A 19047-nucleotide genomic window follows, 5' to 3' on the forward strand; every position below is an offset into this window, starting at 1 on the left:
TTTTGTTATTTATAATCACGTATAATTTTGTAAAACCTGGTGGGTAAGAGTCAGTTTTGAGATATGGATATCACGAACGAAATGAATTGTGCTTTTTTTGTATATTTAATGGTGAAGATGTTTTAAATACGCTTTGTAATAAAATATTTGCTTACTATAAACTGGTACATTTTACTGTTTACGATGATTTGAAAATGTAAGAAATAAGAAATAGTTTTCAACACAATTAAGTTTGTATTGTCAGTAGGTAATTGAATTTTCGAGTTCCAGTAATAGCATAACCCGATGATCAGTATAATGTAATTAAAAAAACATCAAAATTTGGGCGAGACCTTTCGTCATACTTGACTTATCAACGTCATATAAAATATAATTAATTAGTAAGTGTATTTTTTACTTTTTAAGTAAAATTACTCTATGAAGTTATTTTATGTGCAACATCTGGATCCAAAAATAACTGTGGTATAATCCAAAAAATGCCTATCAATGTTGGAACGCATGCATAACCAAGATTGCTGTACGTACTATAGATGTGCTGGAAGTCTCTACCGTATGCTGTATGTCTAAGTAAAGTATATAATATTTATACTGAATTTTGGCCAGTGAACAGAGTAAGAAACAAGTGTAAAAATCTTCCGTAGTATATAAACTTAGTTGCAAGTTTCAGATTTGTATATAGCAAAGTAATTAAACCCAAGAACTGCTCAATAACGTAAATTTTACTTTGAAACACTATTCATTTTGTTTAATTAACAATTGTAAAAGTTTTACTTCGTATATCTTCATTTTATTTTCTGTTAACTCAAATATTTACTTTATTTCCCTAATGAAATGCAGTGTTTTAAAATACTGCAATTGCGAGGGATAACTGGCGATAACTTCATCGTTTGGGTAATTAATGTTTTCCAGTTTAGTTGCGAAATCAGTTGAAACTGTTATAACTTCTAGAGCAGATGCTGCAATTACATTGTAATATTATCCTTTTATTTTAAGTCCATTGGAGAGTAAGTTTAATCTGAATTTTAATTAGTCTGAGGTTGTTTTGTATTTTTATTGTATTTGACTAGTAGATAGGATTAATTTTTATTTACTATATGAATTGAGTTTGCTATTAGTAATAAACTTATTATGGTAAATATAATTATTTAATGATATTACTACGTATGGTTTAGCCTACTATACATGTGATTACCTGTTTTAAGTAGTAAATTAATAATAACATGAGTATCGAATTTAGGACCATCAGGATCTGCGGGTTCTCAAGGATTTCAAGGTGTCAGGGGTGAGCCAGGAGAACCTGGCCCTCCAGGATCCCCTGGTATCCCGGGTCCTAGGGGTCCCCCAGGAGTGCCAGGAAAAGATGTAAGCTACAGAATTAAAGTATTTTAATAATTAGAATAAAAACACTAAAAAGTTTCATATTTTTATAACTAATTAAACAATATTGTAAATGTATTGAGTTAGACTTGTGTTACTGATTAATATGGGTTGAATGTCTTCAATTTTTAAAATAATTAAGAACAGTGTATACAGATATATGGAGTATAAGAGTACGTTGTCAAACGCATTGAAAATAAACGTTATGAAGCCTTAAAGAGGCGAAACTTGTAGATAATTTCAAAAGTATCCAGATTTGTTGGGATAATTGTTTGTTGCCAAATTTAGTAGCGTTCGTCAAAGATGCTATAGTTGTTGTCATGGCTTTTTTTCAGGTGTTTTCAGTGACTTTATAATATTCCGTGGTCTGCATTTTTCCGCTAGACTAATAAATTTTTAAAATATATTTTTATTAATTTATAAGTGCGTATAAAAAATATAATATTTGTATTATTTAGTTTTAACATAAATGTACAGTTTAACTTAAACTTTTATAGCCATGCAATGGTAAATTATTGTTATTAATATACAGTGATATTACCCAGTAATTAACTGAAAAAACTACAGTGAAAGTTGAAATAACAACAAACCTAATTAATTTTTAATGAATACAGCTTATAAAAGCAGAAAATTAAATTACATCGTAATATGTGTGATGAAGATAAAATGTGCTGGTGCACTATTATATAGGATTTACAGCTCCATGTTATTTCAGGGAGAGCAAGATTAGGATGGCGAACCTGGAACGTCAGGATCTGGAGGTCCTCCGGGACCTAGGGGCCTTCCGGGCATGCCAGGACTCCCAGGCATCAAAGGCCACCGTGGGTTTCCGGGTCTGGACGGGGTTAAGGGTGAACAGAGCCAACCAGGGGAGAAGGGATCACTAGGTCCCTCGGGCCCCATGGGGCCCATCGGACCAGTGGTGAGTGGAATATTCCGTAGCTCTCAATCGCCATCTGCTCTCAATAATCCACATAGTTAACAGCTCAAGACGAGCACTTAGTTTGAATTTCCTTACGTAAAGTCTTGCGAAAACTTTCCTATCCACCATTATTGGTTGCTGATTACACTAAAAGTTATTAGGCCATTGTGCTTAGTTAATGAACGAGCACCTTTTTCATTCTTTTAAACATTTTTGCATGATTTTCCTTTTTTGAAATTGGAATGGTATGAAACATTTGAAATCGAATTTAATATACTCGTATGGTATAGAACATACAACTGTGTAGAGCCACGTCATTGAATGTAAGAGTACTTTGTATTATGACAGTTTAGATGAGAAAAATATTCAACCTTTACCTAGGCTTTGGTTAGGAGGCAAAAACACTGGTATATAATTATTTGAAGAGCCCAAAAGTATAGTAATTAAATTTGATTTTACCTGGATAAGATGCAGAAAATACCGAGTTGCCTGAAAATTCAATAAACTTGTGATGTGTTCTGGAAGAAATTAATGTCAGATTATATAAATATAAACTATATTAATATCGTATAAGTAGATATGAATATGCCGATTCTAGACCACTTTCGGAGCCAACAGTAAATCAATGGAAAATACTGTTTAAAGGGCAATAAACGAATCTGTAACTCACAAATGAAAAATAACCGAATCTATAGCTGTTTGCTTCTACTTTCTTAAGCTGTTTTAATGTAAAATCTCCTTAGAATCAATGTAAAATATATTGGAAATGTTGTCAAATCTGCTACGAATAAACGAAAAATCTTCGAAATCTTAATAAAATTTAATCAATTTAAAAGTTTTTTACTAAAAACATACTTTAATAAAAAAACTTTTCTACTAAATAGCAAACATGAAACTCACCAAGCTCTCTTCAGTTTCTAGCATTTAAACAGTGCAACAAAGATGAATTCAACGAATTACCAAAACATTTTATAGAACAGTTGATACCGTCCTTAAATGATACAGAATTCATTGTTTTTTCTTCATAAAGCACGAAATGTATTGGATTGTTTATTTAAACTTAATTACGAAAGATATTGAAAAGAAATTAAAAAATGAAACAAACAGAGAGTTTTCATCGATATTTTATGGAATTTTTTAAATATTGTACGTTTTTTTTCGAATATAATCAAGAACTTAATTGTTGAATTCCTTAGGATTTTTTTGTGAGAATCAAGATTTATCAACAAAATTCATTAAAGAGCACTATCAGATTTTTCTTCTAAAATATCACTATATTATGCGTGAAACAAAAGGTATTACTATAGATAATATTCCATGTGATTCTGAAGAAGAGAGACACAAACTATGGTTATCAAAAGAGTACTATGAATTGGGGAACGAATGATAATCTTCTATTCTACAAAATTGACGGTAACACAGTCTTTATCTTTAATAGTCCTCTTTCCAGTAACAACCAAGTGTAATTTTATCATGTTTAATTCAATTCTTTAATCTTTTTTTCATTCAAAACAGTCAAAATTCTGTTCGGTAAGTGTACTTTATAATCTTCCAACTCGGCCAATTATTGTAAACCCGAATTTATCTTTTATTTTCTCCAAATTCAAAATTTTGTATTTCTTATTTTCTTCTAATTCATTCAACTTCTTATATTCTTTAAACTTGAATTCACCAAACCGAGTTCACCCCTTTAAGAACTCCATTTAGATAGAAAAAATTTAAAGACGATGAAGATGAAATTTGCTAACAATCACTCGAGAAGTCGGGGAGAATGTGAGTAAAACCACATTCTTTTGACGAGGTTCATTATTTATCTTTTCCAAGTGTACTATAAAATCATCGAGGATTTCTGGCTTAAAATCGTAGACAAATTCAACATCCAGATAATGAAAAAATACAGGTAATATCTTTTCATAATAAACGTGTGTATTTAAACCAACAAACCTAATGTATTCTTTGAAAAGGAAAATAATTTTGTCAATGGTTCTAAGAGATAAGTAAAAATTTTTATTCTGTTTTCTAAATTCTGTAACAAAATGTGTTTGCTTCTTGTCTCCATATTGTAATTTTCTAAGCAGGTTATTCAAATGTGTTAATTTATTTCGAAAATTTCTTAGGTTTAGGTCTTTCGTACAAAATTAAATTACAACCTCTACAAACTAAATATCTTTTATCGATAATTTCTCCTTTATTAGAACACTTGTAACAGTTGGCATTATACTCTTCCATTTAAACAGAAAGATTTTTTGTTTAAATGGAGATTATGGAACTAACTCTGCCGAGATATAAATTTTTCAGCGCAAATGTTTATGTTTATATTTCAACTACCGAGATAAAAAGAAATGATTTTATTTTATTATTCAACTATTTTAGGATATTTTGTCTATGATTACAAAGATTATTACGGAAGAAATCGATATTTTTCATCAGCGAAAGAGTATATTTTTAAAGTTTTAGAAGGAATGAAAGAGAACAATATGAACATCATTAACTACTGAATTTCTCTAATACCCATCATAGGCTAAAAATTTCTCAGAAACCACAACCACATAACAAATCGCGTTTGTAACAGCTTTTTGAAAAATCCATATTGATAATTATATCGTTCTTTGAACCAGAAATATTTTTCAAACTCTTTGTTGTATCAATGACATAAATAGGTCTATTCGCTACAAATTCTTTAGGATTGTGATACATTTCCTTATTATTACAGTAAACTTTCTTAAAATCTTGATACATCTGATACATGATTCTGAAAAGACCTCCGGAAATGTTTAAATTTTGTAATTCATCTGGATAATAAGAACCGTTCAATTTTACTCTGATATTTTTTACATTCAAACTATCAAACTTTGAAGGATTTTTTTCTTGATTATTCTGTCTATCTGTTTGAAAACCAATGATAACGAACTTGGGATTGAAGATATTTCTATAAATATTTGTGATATCGAACGAATAAGTTGTTCCGGAAATACCTTTTTGTTCAATACATTGCCAATCTAGAAAATTAAACATAATGTTTTGACTTTTTGTAATTTCATCAATCAACCTAATTTTACTCGTGGTTTTATAATCAATCATTGGAACTCTAATAAAAAAATCTGTAATTGTTATTTTTCCATCAACAGGCATAACATTTCCAGTTGCAGTCTTCAGAATCACATCATCGTCTTCTCCTCTTATAAAACTTAGATAAAATCCTCCTTTATAGATCGGAATAGTAACATTTTCAAAAAATCCTAATCCAAAATGAGATAAATTTCCAGCTGCTTCAAAAACACCAAATTTAAAATCTGATTCAAGCCATTAGAAGTTTGAGAAATAACATCACTTTTTGAATGCGAAATAGTTCCTTTAATTGGCCACAGTTTTCGACTTCTTCTATCAATTTATTGTGTTTTCTTACTTCAATCTTAGAAAATAAAAACGGTATAAAATTATCGATTAATCTAACATTATCAGTTCCAAGATATGCTTGACCATCTTGTTTTGTTAAAGTTCCAGAAATATAAAACTGGAAGTTAGACGAGCAAAAATTATCTCCAAAATCAATATTAAAACTCAGTTCTTTTATTCGGTTCATTCAAAATGTTGTTTACTAATTGGATAGAAATTTTTAAACTCCGCCCTTTCAATATCACTAGCATATTTTCTGTAGTCCCGCCATTTAATAAGAGAAAATTTAGAAATTTTAAAACATCATGTATAAGAAAGATATAATTTTTTCATCGATCTAATGTACGTTTTTATAAGAAAAGATATAAATTTTAGTCATTTTTAATGATCTACTTCGTCATATTCAGGATTCTCTTCCTTAAATTTTGCAATTTCGGCCACATATTTCAATAAAATCTGCACAGGATAGTAACCGCTATCTATAATATTATTCCCATCAACTGTATCTTTATTTTCATCCAAAAACTTTATACTCAAGTGTTGATAGAGGCAAAGAACAGACATATGATCTTTTAATTGATAATGTATATTTTCTTGAATGAACTCTGGGGACAGATTTTGATATTTAGCAATGTTATACCAATTCAATTTGTTTACGTATAATCTCATCATATCTTCGGATAATTCATATTTTTGAGAAATATCATCGCAATGTTCTTTTTTCAAATCTCTTTCGTGTTGCATTATAAAAAGATTGAAAGCACTGTAATGTGCCGCCATCTCTATTTATTAAGAAAAAATTTCAAAATCAAGTTTTTATAAATTGGCTCTTTTTAGCGTTACATTCAGCACATTTTCCAAAAATTCTTTTAACTCCATTGATGTTTGCATAGTATTTTATATCATTTGTTGCAGTTTTTTCTTTACATCTCACGCAGTATATGAGCGCCATTTATATAAGGAAAATTAGTCATCATAGCCGCCTAATCCATTAAATCTGTTATCGATATTTTCATAAGTTTTATTAACATCTTCTTTAAATTTATTAAAGTTTTTCTTCTAGTTTATTTACTTTATCGAGTTTTATCATCTATTCCTTCAAGTAATTCACCATTACTTTTTATTTTATCACGAACATTATCTTGATATGTATGAAAATCTTCCTGAATTTTTCGAACTAGTTCATTAACTTTATCTTCATATGTATGATAACGTTGCGCAATTCCCTCAACTGCTCATTAACAGAATCTGTAAATGAATTATAATATTGCTCAAATTGTATAACTTTTTCAGCAATTCCACCAACATCGTCTACTGATCTTTTACTTCTTTCTACAAGTTTTTCGTAGACTTCTAACTTGTCATAGACTTCTGTTGTAAAATCTTTAACATGCTGTTTATTATTCTCATAATTTTGTTTTAGTTCATTAAACATTTTAATATGATCTTCGAATTGAATCATTACAACAACATCAAACGGATAAATTCCCTTACTAACGCTGCTAAGTCTTTTTCCTTTAAAATCTAAGGCTTTTTTAACATTCGGATCATGTAAATCAACAATATCGATGTTTTCTGATAGTTTTAGAGGTTTTAAAATTTGTTCTTTAACAACAACATCATGTTTGTCAATACCAGGTCGAACACCGACAATTCTTTTCTTATTAGCCAAACTAACATAATTCTTTTCAACTTTGATCGCTTCAGTAATTTTATCAGCTTTTTCGATATGAGACATTAAATTGGTAAATATTTTTTCTGCACCATCTTCAAATTCTTTTTTCAATGTTTTTATTTCATCAGCAACTTCACTTGAACTCATGAAATTTGCAAGTTTGTTATCATAATTCTGCTTTAAAATCTTCAATCTCAACAGTAAACATGTCTGAATCTGGAAGGTTTTGTAATAAATTTTCTAACTTGTTATCAAACTCATTTCTCAAACTATCAAAATTCAAACTATTATCTACATTTTGATTAATTTGTGTTCCAAATACGTCAAAAATATTTTGTGAATCCATATTTATTAAGTAATAATTTGTTAACAACTTCTTTAAAATCTTTACCATCAGTCAACTCATTCAAAACAAAAACACATAAATGACCACAAATTGGGGGATCTTTATAGTCTTGAATTTGAGAATCATTATAATAAAGGTTCGATTTTTTCAAATATTGGATCAATTCTCTCGGTGGTTTGTCCTCAATTCTTCCATACGAATCAAAATAATACGCAATCTTATCATTTTTATAATAGCAAATCCAATGCGTTCCACTTCCCATAATCGAGTCTAAATTCACAATTCCACATTTCAAATTTCTTAACTTTTTCAGGTAATGTATCTCCCATGAAGATTCCTCTAAAATGTTTAATATTTTTGCAGATTTCTTCCAATTCCCCGAATGTTAGAGATTTAAATTTTTTTTCAATGTTTGATTTCACGTAATTCAAAGTTTTTTCATCTAATCCAGATCCTGTAACATCTTCCAACTCTTTATCTAACCAATTTAAAATGTTTCGAACAATAGGAATCACATCTTTTTTAACGATTGGAGCAGCTTTACGAACATAAGGAACAACATTTTTAACAACTGGAATATTTTCTCCAAAATCTAATAAATCTTTCAAAAGTCCACCATTTTTAAGTTCTTTCAACTGATTATAAGAAAATTCTATTCTGGTTCCTTTATTGTTTTTCTTATGTTTTTCGAGTTTTTTTTTTTTTTTTTTTTTTTTTTTTTTTTTTTTTTTCCTTTGGGATATTGGGGTGGATTCATAGATCCTCACACGTCAACCTGAGCTTATTGTGTGCCCCTTTGATGTTAGAGGGGTAAGCCTATCTTCGTGCCCTTAATTAGGCTAAGAAGCTTTTCCCCGATACTAGCATCTGGTTCGTCGCCTGGTTGTTTATCACCGAAAAGAGCCCTTCTCCTTGCTCCCAGTTCTCTCACAGTCCAGTATTATGTGTTTTGCAGTCTCTTCAGACTTATTGCAGAGTCTACACTCCGAGTCCTCATTTCGTAAACCTAGAGTGTTTAGGTGTTTCCTGAAGTGGCCGTGTCCAGTGATCAAGGCAATCACTTGCTTAACCCGATCCCTGCCCAGCCCCATCAGCCATCTGGTGAATCCGGAGCTAGAATCGGCAAGCAGTCTTTTGCCGAGTGCTTGTCCTTGGTGACTCTGCCACCGCAAGCGGTGTGTCTTCCTGGACCATTTGTTTTATACTTTGGTAAGCGGCTGACTTGCTTATACCACAACTCGGTTCTGGACCGGTGTATGGCATGCTTGCTCCGCTTTTGGCAAGCCTGTCGGCGCATTCGTTGCCACCTATGCCTGTGTGGCCCGGTACCCAACCAAGACGCACACAGTTGCGTGATCCAAGCTTGCAGAGAGTGTTAAAGCACTCCCACACAAGCCTGGATGAAATGCTGTTGGAGTCAAAGAGCTTTAAGAGCTGCCTGACTGTCTGACATTATACAGATGTTCATTCCCTGGTACCTTCTGGTGAGGCCTAGGTTGGCACAGGCTAGGATACCATAGATTTCGGCTTGAAATATGGAGCAGTTCCGACCCAAACTGCCGCAAAGGGCAGTTCTAGGGGATTGACTAAACACTCCATATCCAGTTCTACCCTTAATAAGCGAGCCATCCGTGTACCAGACAAAGCTCTTTCTTATTGTTGGGATGTTATCTTGCGATTTCCACTCATCTCTGGAGTAGAAGTCAACAGAGAATGGCTTATTGAATACGAACTCTGTTCTCATTGTGTCGGAGACCATTTCGAGAATAGCGCTTGGGTTTACAGCTTCAGTGATGGCGCCATGGCTCGCGTTAGACGCGCCATTCCTTCACAAGCCAGCAACCATCAGCCGATAAGCTGACTTACGCGCTTCAGCTTTTATATGGACATCAAGAGGTAGAAGTCCTAAAGCCACCTCGAGGGTCGCTGAGGGACTGCTCCTGAATGCTCCGGTTACAAAGATTGTGCCAAGCCTTTGTAAGCTTTCAAGCTTGGCTTTGGCAGTTACCTGATTCACCTTTGTCCACCAGACTAATGAACCATAAGTGATTTGAGGCCTTACAACTGCTTTGTAAAGCCATAGTGCTATATGGGGTTTTACGCCCCATGAGATTCCTGCAAGTCTCCTGGACGTCATGAGCGCCCACTTTGCTTTGTGCAGGATATTATTAAGATGATCATTCCACGTAAGCTTATGGTCTAGAGTCAGTCCTAAATATTTGACTGTCTTTGACCACTCCAGCTGAGTGGATGCGAGTTTCAGCCTAGAAAGAGACTCTAGGTTCTTTTTTCTAGTGAATGGTACAACTACTGTCTTAGAGGGATTTACTTTCAGTCCCTCTCCCTGACACCAGTTGTGTACATGTTGAAGGTTGGTATTCATGATATCAACAACAACATTTGTATATTTTCCCTGTACCATAAGGACTATGTCGTCTGCATATCCTTGGACATAAGATTCCGTTGTTAGTAAGGTCCTCAAGTAGACCATCTACTACTAGATTCCACAGTAGAGGTGACAGGATGCCTCCTTGGGGACATCCCCTTGTGGGTGCGATCACAAGCGATACTTCATTGAGATCGGCCCTGATCCGTCTGGAGCACAGCATGGCCCTAAGCCACCGGCACAGAGCTGGCTCGAGGCCACGTCGCTGTGCTCCACTTACCATTGCAGTGAATTTGGCATTGTCGAAAGCTCCTTCAATGTCTATGAAGGTGCACAATGCCAATTCCTTGGCGGACAGGCTATCCTCAATCCTACTGACTAGTTGGTGCAGTGCTGATTCACAGGATTTGCCTTGCTGGTATGCATGTTGGTTGCGATGAAGGGGAGTGTCTGAGAGAACTCCCTTTCTCAGGTGCCTCTCCACCAGTCTTTCTAATGTTTTCAGTAGAAACGAAGATAAACTGATGGGACGAAAAGATTTAGGGACAGAGTAGTCCGCTCTCCCTTTTTTAGGGATGAAGACCACCCTGTTGAGACGCCAGACTTGTGGTATGTACCCATAAGCTAGGCTCGCCCTGAATAGTTCACATAGAAGGGTAAGGAGATTCTCCGGCCCTTGTTGAAGCAGGGCCGGAAAGATTCCATCCCCTCCTGCAGATTTGAAAGGGGCAAATTTAGAAATTGCCCATTTGGCTTTAGAGAGAGTGACAATCCTTCTGGCAATGGCCCAGCTACCACGACAAGCTCTTGGCCGTGAGCCTGCCTCGTGGTTACCAGACGTTCATGTGTCGTCATTCTCAAAGATACAATCAGGGAAGTGAGTCTCAAGGAGAAGTTTGAGGCTATCACTAGACCCGGAAGTGTGTTGACCTCCCTGGGACCTTAAAGATCCCAAGTGACCGGTTGGACTTGAGGCTAGTAAGCGTTGCAGTCTAGCTGCCGCGCTTAACTCATTTACCTTCTGTGTAAACTGCCTCCAGGAACTTTGTTTTGCTTTTTTAATTGCTAGGCTGTATTCTGTTAGAGCTCTATGATAGGACTCCCAGATACGGCTCCTTTTGCATTGATTGTACAGCTTCCTGACATTAGCCCTTTTGCGAGCGAGGTTCCGCAGTCCACCACTTAGTATTGGTTCGACTCTTCCCCCGTCGCAATGGGCAATTGTCGTGGAAGCTATTGATTATAGCATTCTGCAGGTCAGAAGCTATCTGATCTATGTCTGTGAAGCATCGCACCCTTCCCGCCTACCGATCCCAACTGTGACTGAAGGTCAGACTTATATCCCAACCAGTCAGTCCTCCTGGGATTGCGATAGAGGACCTCTGCAGCCTCATCTTGCAAGTTAAAGCGGATATACCTGTGATCCGATAATGAGGCCTCTTCGCTTACGTGCCACTTATCAACTATTCCAAGTATACCTTGTGTGCAGATTGTTATGTCAATAACTTCTTGTCTAATTCGTGTTGCGAACGTAGGGCGGTTACCTTTATTACATATAAATAGGTCCCTACTTAGAAGAAATTGTAAAAGTGCCTCACCTCTGGGGTTAGTGTTGGTGCTGCCCCATCCAGCAGAGTGATGGGCGTTGGCGTCACAACCTAGAAGAAGTTGTTGACGTCTGGCAGTTGGGCCCGGAGTTGAGACCTCCTGCCGTTCTGGATTCTTTTTCTTCTTTTTCCCCCTCCTCCACTTGGAAGGGTCAAAAGCTTCACCCTTTTCAAGAAGTTTAGCCTTTAGTGCTTCTCTTCTTTGAGCAGTGGTGAGATTGGGCCTCTTCATTCTGAGGTTGCCGAGTTGCTCTGTGGCATCATCCAGCGTACCTGTAGACATGGGAGTGCTTGGGCTGTTGAGGAGCTGATCTTCTATATCTTGAAGGGATTTTGCTTCCTCAGCGCTTGTACTGCCTTCCTCAGATAAAGCCTTGCCATGTATGGGAGCTTCAGTGTGCAATGGAACCTCCTGTGTTTCCTAAGGCACTTTGTTGAGGAGAAGGTAGGTATGTTGGCATAACAACCTCTTGAGTTGTGTTGCCAGGTGGTGGTATGTGCGAGGTAGCTTCAGGAGCTACCTCAGCAGGAAGAGGTAGGTTAGAAACAGCTTCAGGAACTGTTTCAAGGGTTGGTTGGTTTTGGTTTTTGTTTTTTGTTTCTTTTCATGTTGTTCCCACGAGAAGCTAGGGAAAGGAAGGTCAACCCAGACAGAGCCCCGCATGGCCTGGGTAAGCTGCTTTTAAAACTGGAGGGTCGCCGGTGTCCAGAGTCCGCATAGTAAAGACTGGTTTGCCACCAGCCATTCAGCCCTGGCCTACGCTGTTCCACCGTGGCTTGGCCCCTAGTGGGAGAAATGAAAGGGAAACTAGATCGAAGAGTTGAGAAACTTTACCTCAGATAGAAGAGAGTGAAGAAGAGAGATAGGCTGACACATAGAAAAGTGTGCCAGCCATAGGCCTCCAGAACAAGAAGAGAAGGGATCTGGAGCATTAGCTAGGGTACCTCGGGGTCGCCACTACCCGTACGGCCTCGAAAGTAAGACCGCCCCTGAGGGAAGAAGTTTATAGTTTATCGAGTTTATAGTATTGTCTATTTGTTTAAAAATATCTTATCTTCGCCATTTTTTAGTTGATCTATTTTAAATTGAATACTAATGGGTATTTTTTTCTTAAAAGCGGATTTTATTTTTTCTTTCTGATTTTTGCTGAAATTTACGTTCACCTCCATTTATATAGTTAAAATTTCAAGTTCTCTTCGATTCCCATTCCTAGTTTTCTCTTCAAAAACATTGCTCCAGCTGTTGGAAGCGCAACAAATCTTTCACCTAAACTAGCATCTTTTGATAAAAATCTATCCATTGCCTTATCTTGCAAAACTTTATCTGCTATATGTCTGGAATTTGTGTCTCTATGTTTTGCATAAAAAATATCGTGTTCCATAGCAGCTTGATCTAATTTATTTATACCAGGATCTCCTCTTTTTAGTCTTTTTTTCGAGTTTTGTGCCAGGCCCCAGATACTGATAAGTTGGTACGTGTAATTCAAAAGGTAAATTGTTGATAAAATCATTCAAAAGTCAGCTACCCTCAATCATAGATGAACTTATTGCCGGCAAAATTCGTTTTTAAATATTTAATTCCATCAGGTTTTTCAATCACCTCATCAAGTTTGTTCGAAATAAAATCTTTAATCGCTTTCTTTTCGTTCAAAAAATTTTTGTTTCCAGCCTTTTCTTGAGCATAAATATAATTAATAATTCCATCGAGTTTTGTCAAATCGTCGATATATCTGTATTCAATCTTATTATCACTGTATTTTCTTACACCTGATCCTTCGATTCGTTTTTCCCAAATTGGTTTAATTAATTTCATATATTTTTTACCTCTACTTTACTTAGGCTTCTTAGTAGATGGATCATTATTTTTGTAAATTGAGTCAGATTCCCATAAAAATTTCTGTATACTTTTTCAAATCTTCTTCAGAATATAAATTATCTCTGTTAATAATCTACATAAACCTTGAGTTCCTTCATATGTTTTTTCATTAATAATGATATCATTATGTTCAAAATTCACGGTCAAATTTCCAATCATAAAAACTATTCTTTTTTTATCCCAATACAAAGCAAATTTATCATCTTTTACTCTAGTAAGAAAACTTTCTACCAATTGGACCAACTATTATATTCATTGTTCTAGGACTTATTGGTTCAACTATTCTTCAATGATTCGAGGTGTTGAAGATGGTAATTTTGGCAATTCAAACTCTTCTACTTCAGATTCTGGAATCGAAATATCAGCAAATTGTCGTACAACTGGAACCAAATTCATCAAATTTTGATTATCACTTAAAACGTTTTCAATTTTACCTTCAACATTTTTAATTGCAGAAGTTACAGGTTGATTAATTTTTTTGAATAAATTTTTGTTCTTTTTCATCAATTCGAATCTGTTCTTTAAATTCTTTGATTAATTTCTTTTCGATTTGATCAAGTTTTTTCGCTTCTTCAGAAGTTACGTTCACCATTTAATTAAAAAAATTTTGAAACGTAAACGTGGAACGTAAAAACGTGGAACGTAAAACGTGAACTTGGAACGTAAAACGTGAACGTGGAACGTAAAAACGTGAACGTGGAACGTAAAAACGTGAATGTGGAACTTGAACGTGAAACGTGGAACGTAAACGTGAAACGTGGAACGTAAACGTGAAAAGATTTACCGTTTCTCAGTTGTTTTCATAATGTAAATAAAAAGTAAAGATAATGTAAAAATAATTGTAACAAATATTTTATCAAGTAAATTTGTCAGACCACTGAGCAGCATTTTATATTAGAAAATTTATTCATATATTTACCATTTTTAGGCTTCAAAGTTAGATTAATAGTTAAAAATCCATAGTCTTCTTTCCAAATTTTATCACATAATTCATTAAAGTGGTTAAAACTCATATCAGATCCCACATAATTGTTGTAAATATTTCTCGAATAGTGATCATCTTGCTTAAAAACACACAACATATTCAAATTATTTCTAATAACTTGTTTATCAACCTTTGAAAAGCATTGGGAAAGATAGATACAAGATATGTTTTTGTGACGAGACATTACGAAATATTCCTTAATAACGTCCTGATTTTCCAAAATACAATCATCAAAAACGATTAACGAATTGGGTTTTACATTCGCTTAACGGAACTATGTCCTCAGAAGCATTATAAAAATGTGATATTTTTTTGCTTAAGTACTTCTCAATATTTTTGAATCTTCGTTGTAATTTTTTGTATGCGTCTTGTTCTAAAGATTTACTAAAAACATACAAATTGGAATAAGGAATCAACCTATTGTAGATAAAATTCAATAATAAAGTTGTTTTTCCACATCCACTTGAACCAACAATTAACAATCTGATTGGTTGATCTTTCTTATTTTCTTCAAACGTTTGAAGTTTTATCTGATCTTTTTGTTTTAAAAATTTCTCCATTTAAATAGCGAAAATGAAGCTGTTCAAGTTGACTTCAGAAAGCTCTAAATTAGTTTTAAACTTAGAACATCCTATTCATTTAGAGGAAGAATCAAATTATTTTATCGGTTTAAGCGGTTTTTATTCTGACAATTTTGTAATAAATATTAGTGAAAGTTCTCCTTATTGTATAGGATTTAGTGAGAAGAAACATAACAAAATATTATGGTTTAAACAAAGGATATTATACTTTCGATCAAATAAAAAATTCCCTTAAAAATTATCTGAAAACATTCAAACAATCAGATAAATCTTTAAACTTTGACGAAAATAAGTTTGAAATGCAAAAAAATTATCTCTCTAATAAAATTCAAATAAAATCACCAGTAAGAATAATGTTTTCAGCAATTATAGTAGATTTATTAGGGTTTGTTCAAGAAACTATTGAGCCAAATCAGGTATATTTAGGAAATAAAACGCCAAAATTTAGACCGTTCGATGTAATTGAAGTACATTGTAATCTTGTTGAACCTGGTTTTGAAAATCATACCGAACATTTACACAAAGAATCTGAAATTTTGTACACATGTTTCCCAAATGTTGCTTATGGATCAAAAATCAGTGAAAAACCGAATGAAATCGATTATATTCCAATTAGAAAAAATATTAAAAGAATTCAAAAAATCTTTCTAACTATACAAGACTCTGAGGGAAATTTATTAAATAATGAGAGTAAAACAACAATATATTTAAGATTGTCGAAAGAATGATGAATCAAGGGGAGCTATTGAATAGCTTACCTTCAAACTTTTAAAACAACACTGTTTTCATTAATGAATCTGGCTTTATTCTCAAAATAAAAATTACTATCTAAATGGAGACAGTTGTAGATCTAATAAATAATCAACTCAAATTCAATAATACAAATATCTTAACGATTGTTGACGAAAATAACGAAATTTGGTTCAAAGCAAAAGATGTTGCAGAAATTTTAGAATATGAAAACACGAGGCAAGCTATCATAAATAATGTCGATAATGACGATAAAACAACTTTTGAATGTATAAATTACAGGAGTCTATCCCATAGACCCCGAGAAAATATTCAAAAACATACTATTTTCGTTAATGAATCTGGTTTATATTCTTTAATTTTGAGATCTAATAAGCCAGAATCGAAATTGTTTAAAAAGTGGGTTACAAAAGAGGTTTTACCCTCCATTAGAAAATTTGGTGAGTACAAACTTGAAAACAAGATTAAATATTTAGAGGACGAAGTTAAACACTTGCAAATTAAAGATGAAATAAAAACGGAAATAATCGCAAAACAAAGTGTAAAAATTGATTTAATGAAACCAGACCTTGTTTGTAAAGATTTTGATAAGAAAAGACACCATGTTTTTGTATTAATTAAGAAGAATCACATGTGGGAATATCCTCATTACGTTATCAGAGCTCAAAAGAGAGAAATACCGAAAAGGTTGAAAGAACTTGAAATTGATTACCCAGAAATGGAAATTTTATTAAGATATGGAGATCCAAATAGTATAAATCTCTACAACCAAATGAAAGAATCTTTGAATATTTTATACAACGGAAATCATTTTACTACAAATATGGCAGAATCTCGACTGATTTATAGAATATATAAATTACACGATGAAAATGTTTCTAAATTTTACTAAAAACTCTCGATTTATTATATTTTGTTTGTAAATGTTTAGCATAACTAGGTAACCATTGTAGAATTTTTTTTTCATATTCACAAGGCGTTTCGTTTTTATAACTTTCGCTGAAACTTTTTTAGCACAATCTTTACAAAAAGCATCTTTTCTATCTTTACTATACTGCCAGTTATTAAATTCAGAAATATTTTTAATTTCTTTACAAAAGTAACACTTTTTCTCTTCTAAAGTTAATTTGTCCATTTTATCATATAATTCATCATGATCCTTACAATAACAGTCTTTTCTATTCTTTTCCTTATAAAATTCTTGACACTTTGTACATTTCTTTTGAGACTCCATTTAGATAGAAAAAATTATTACATGATGAAAATATTACTAAATTTTATTAAAAACTCTTGACTTATGATATTTGGTTTGTAAATGTTTAGCATAACTAGGTAACCATTGAAGAACTCTTCCAAATTCGCAATGAGTCGGTTTATTTTGACTTTCTCGGAAAATTCTTATAGCACAATCCTTACAAAAAGCTTGTTTTTTATCTTTACTATAATGCCAGTTGTGAAATTCTGAAATATTCTTAATTTCTTTACAAATACAACATTCTTTCTGTTCTAAAGTTAATTTTTCTATTTTTTCGTATAATTCTCTCTCATATTTACTACGACAATCCTTACACATAGACCCTAATCCTTCTTTTTTATTCTTATTTTTATAAAAAGCTTCAAAATCTTTAAATTATTGACACTTTGTACATTTCTTTTGAGACTCCATTTGTATAGAAAAAATTATAGCTTTGACTTTCTCAATTCATATTCATAAAACTTTCCGGTTATTTCTTCATTATTTAAATCTTTTATACTATAAGTTACAGGATCTGTGTTATTAATTTGATAAATCACAAAGATTTCTCTTGACCAATTGTTCTTATATTTGTTCGAAAATGTTGTTTTTTTACTAATAATTCTTACATGATCATTGATTTTAAATTTAGTTTTCGTATGAATTTCTGGTGGAATATACTTGAAAACGGTCTCTAATAACTCCTTTTCTGCATCCTTATCTACGTCTTTGGGCTTCATTTTGATTGTGCTGTAAACTGTATCGTTATAATTGTTTACGATTTTTTGTAGAATATCGATCCATTTAAAGTTTTTATTAATCTCAAAAATTACTTTCATTCTCTCATTTTGAGTTCTGTTATATCTCTCTACAATACTTGATTTCTCTTCGTTTTCAGTATGATAAATCTTAATGTTGTATTTTCTCAAAACATCATTAAATTCTTTATTTTTAAAACTCTAAACCCTTATCTGTATGAAGTGGGTTAGGAGGTTTGTGATTGATCCTTATGGAATCTTTTACTATATCTTCGAAAGCTTTTGAAACATCCTTGCCGTTTTTTCTTTTGATAGCTCTTGACCAAGCATATTTTGAGAAAGTATCAATACCATTTAACATATATTTGAAGCCATCATTTTGATCCGAATAGTTAGACATTATTACTAAATCTGCTGCCCATAAATCGTCAATTCCTAAAGTTATAATTTTTCTCTTTTTAAAATTTTTTCGTCCTTGTGCATGAATTTCTCTAGCTTCAATCTCTATTTCTTCTTCATTCTTAGATTCTTTCTTTACTTGTTTTTCATAAGGATTCTTTATAAATTTACTCTTATTTGTCTTACATTTTGAACATTTTGCTGCAATTCTATACAATCCGTTTTGAGTTTGAACAATCTTAGAATCTATATTTTTCGTTTTTTTTCTTACATTTGTGGCAGTGAATTAAATCACCTTCCATTTATATATCAAAGTTTCCAACTTTGTTTAACTCTTCTAAAATATTAGATTTCGCTTCATAGCCATACGGTACTGTATCGATCTTATTTTCTAGGATAATTCTCTTATCATCTTTAGCGCTCAGTGCTAACTTGTTTATAGTAACAGTGTACAACTCATGTTTGTAGCTTTTGATTACTGTCATCTCCCTAAATTCTTCTTTATCTTCGAACAAACATTTCTTCAAGTTTTCGATATTTATTGTTTTATTTACAACGCTTCTCTTAATCCCTTTGCATCTTACTGGATTTTTGTCTAGATATTTGTACGAGTACATTTTCGATCTCAATCCACAAAATTCTTCTAAAACTTCGCTATTTAACTCATCTTTGAATTTCCCTATTACCTTCTTATTTTTAGTAGTGAAACATTCGTGATCTTTTGGATAATCACTTGTATCAAAGTCATCTATATT

At 33.0% G+C, this 19047-nt stretch overlaps 1 protein-coding gene across 1 annotated transcript in view; it reads left to right on the top strand.

Annotated features, from left to right (window-relative positions):
* LOC124371466 (fibril-forming collagen alpha chain-like) overlaps positions 1 to 19047 on the top strand; it is a gene marked incomplete at both ends in the record, with an annotated part of 81324 nt that overhangs the window by 9222 nt on the left and 53055 nt on the right. Inside the window, 2 exon segments of the mRNA XM_046829798.1 lie at positions 1238 to 1362; positions 2093 to 2299. Of these exon segments, the coding sequence (XP_046685754.1) occupies positions 1238 to 1362; positions 2093 to 2299 (332 nt within the window).

This window comes from Homalodisca vitripennis, unplaced genomic scaffold (genome assembly GCF_021130785.1).
Source record: "Homalodisca vitripennis isolate AUS2020 unplaced genomic scaffold, UT_GWSS_2.1 ScUCBcl_1460;HRSCAF=5126, whole genome shotgun sequence".
In the NCBI taxonomy this organism is placed as follows: Eukaryota; Metazoa; Arthropoda; class Insecta; order Hemiptera; family Cicadellidae; genus Homalodisca; species Homalodisca vitripennis.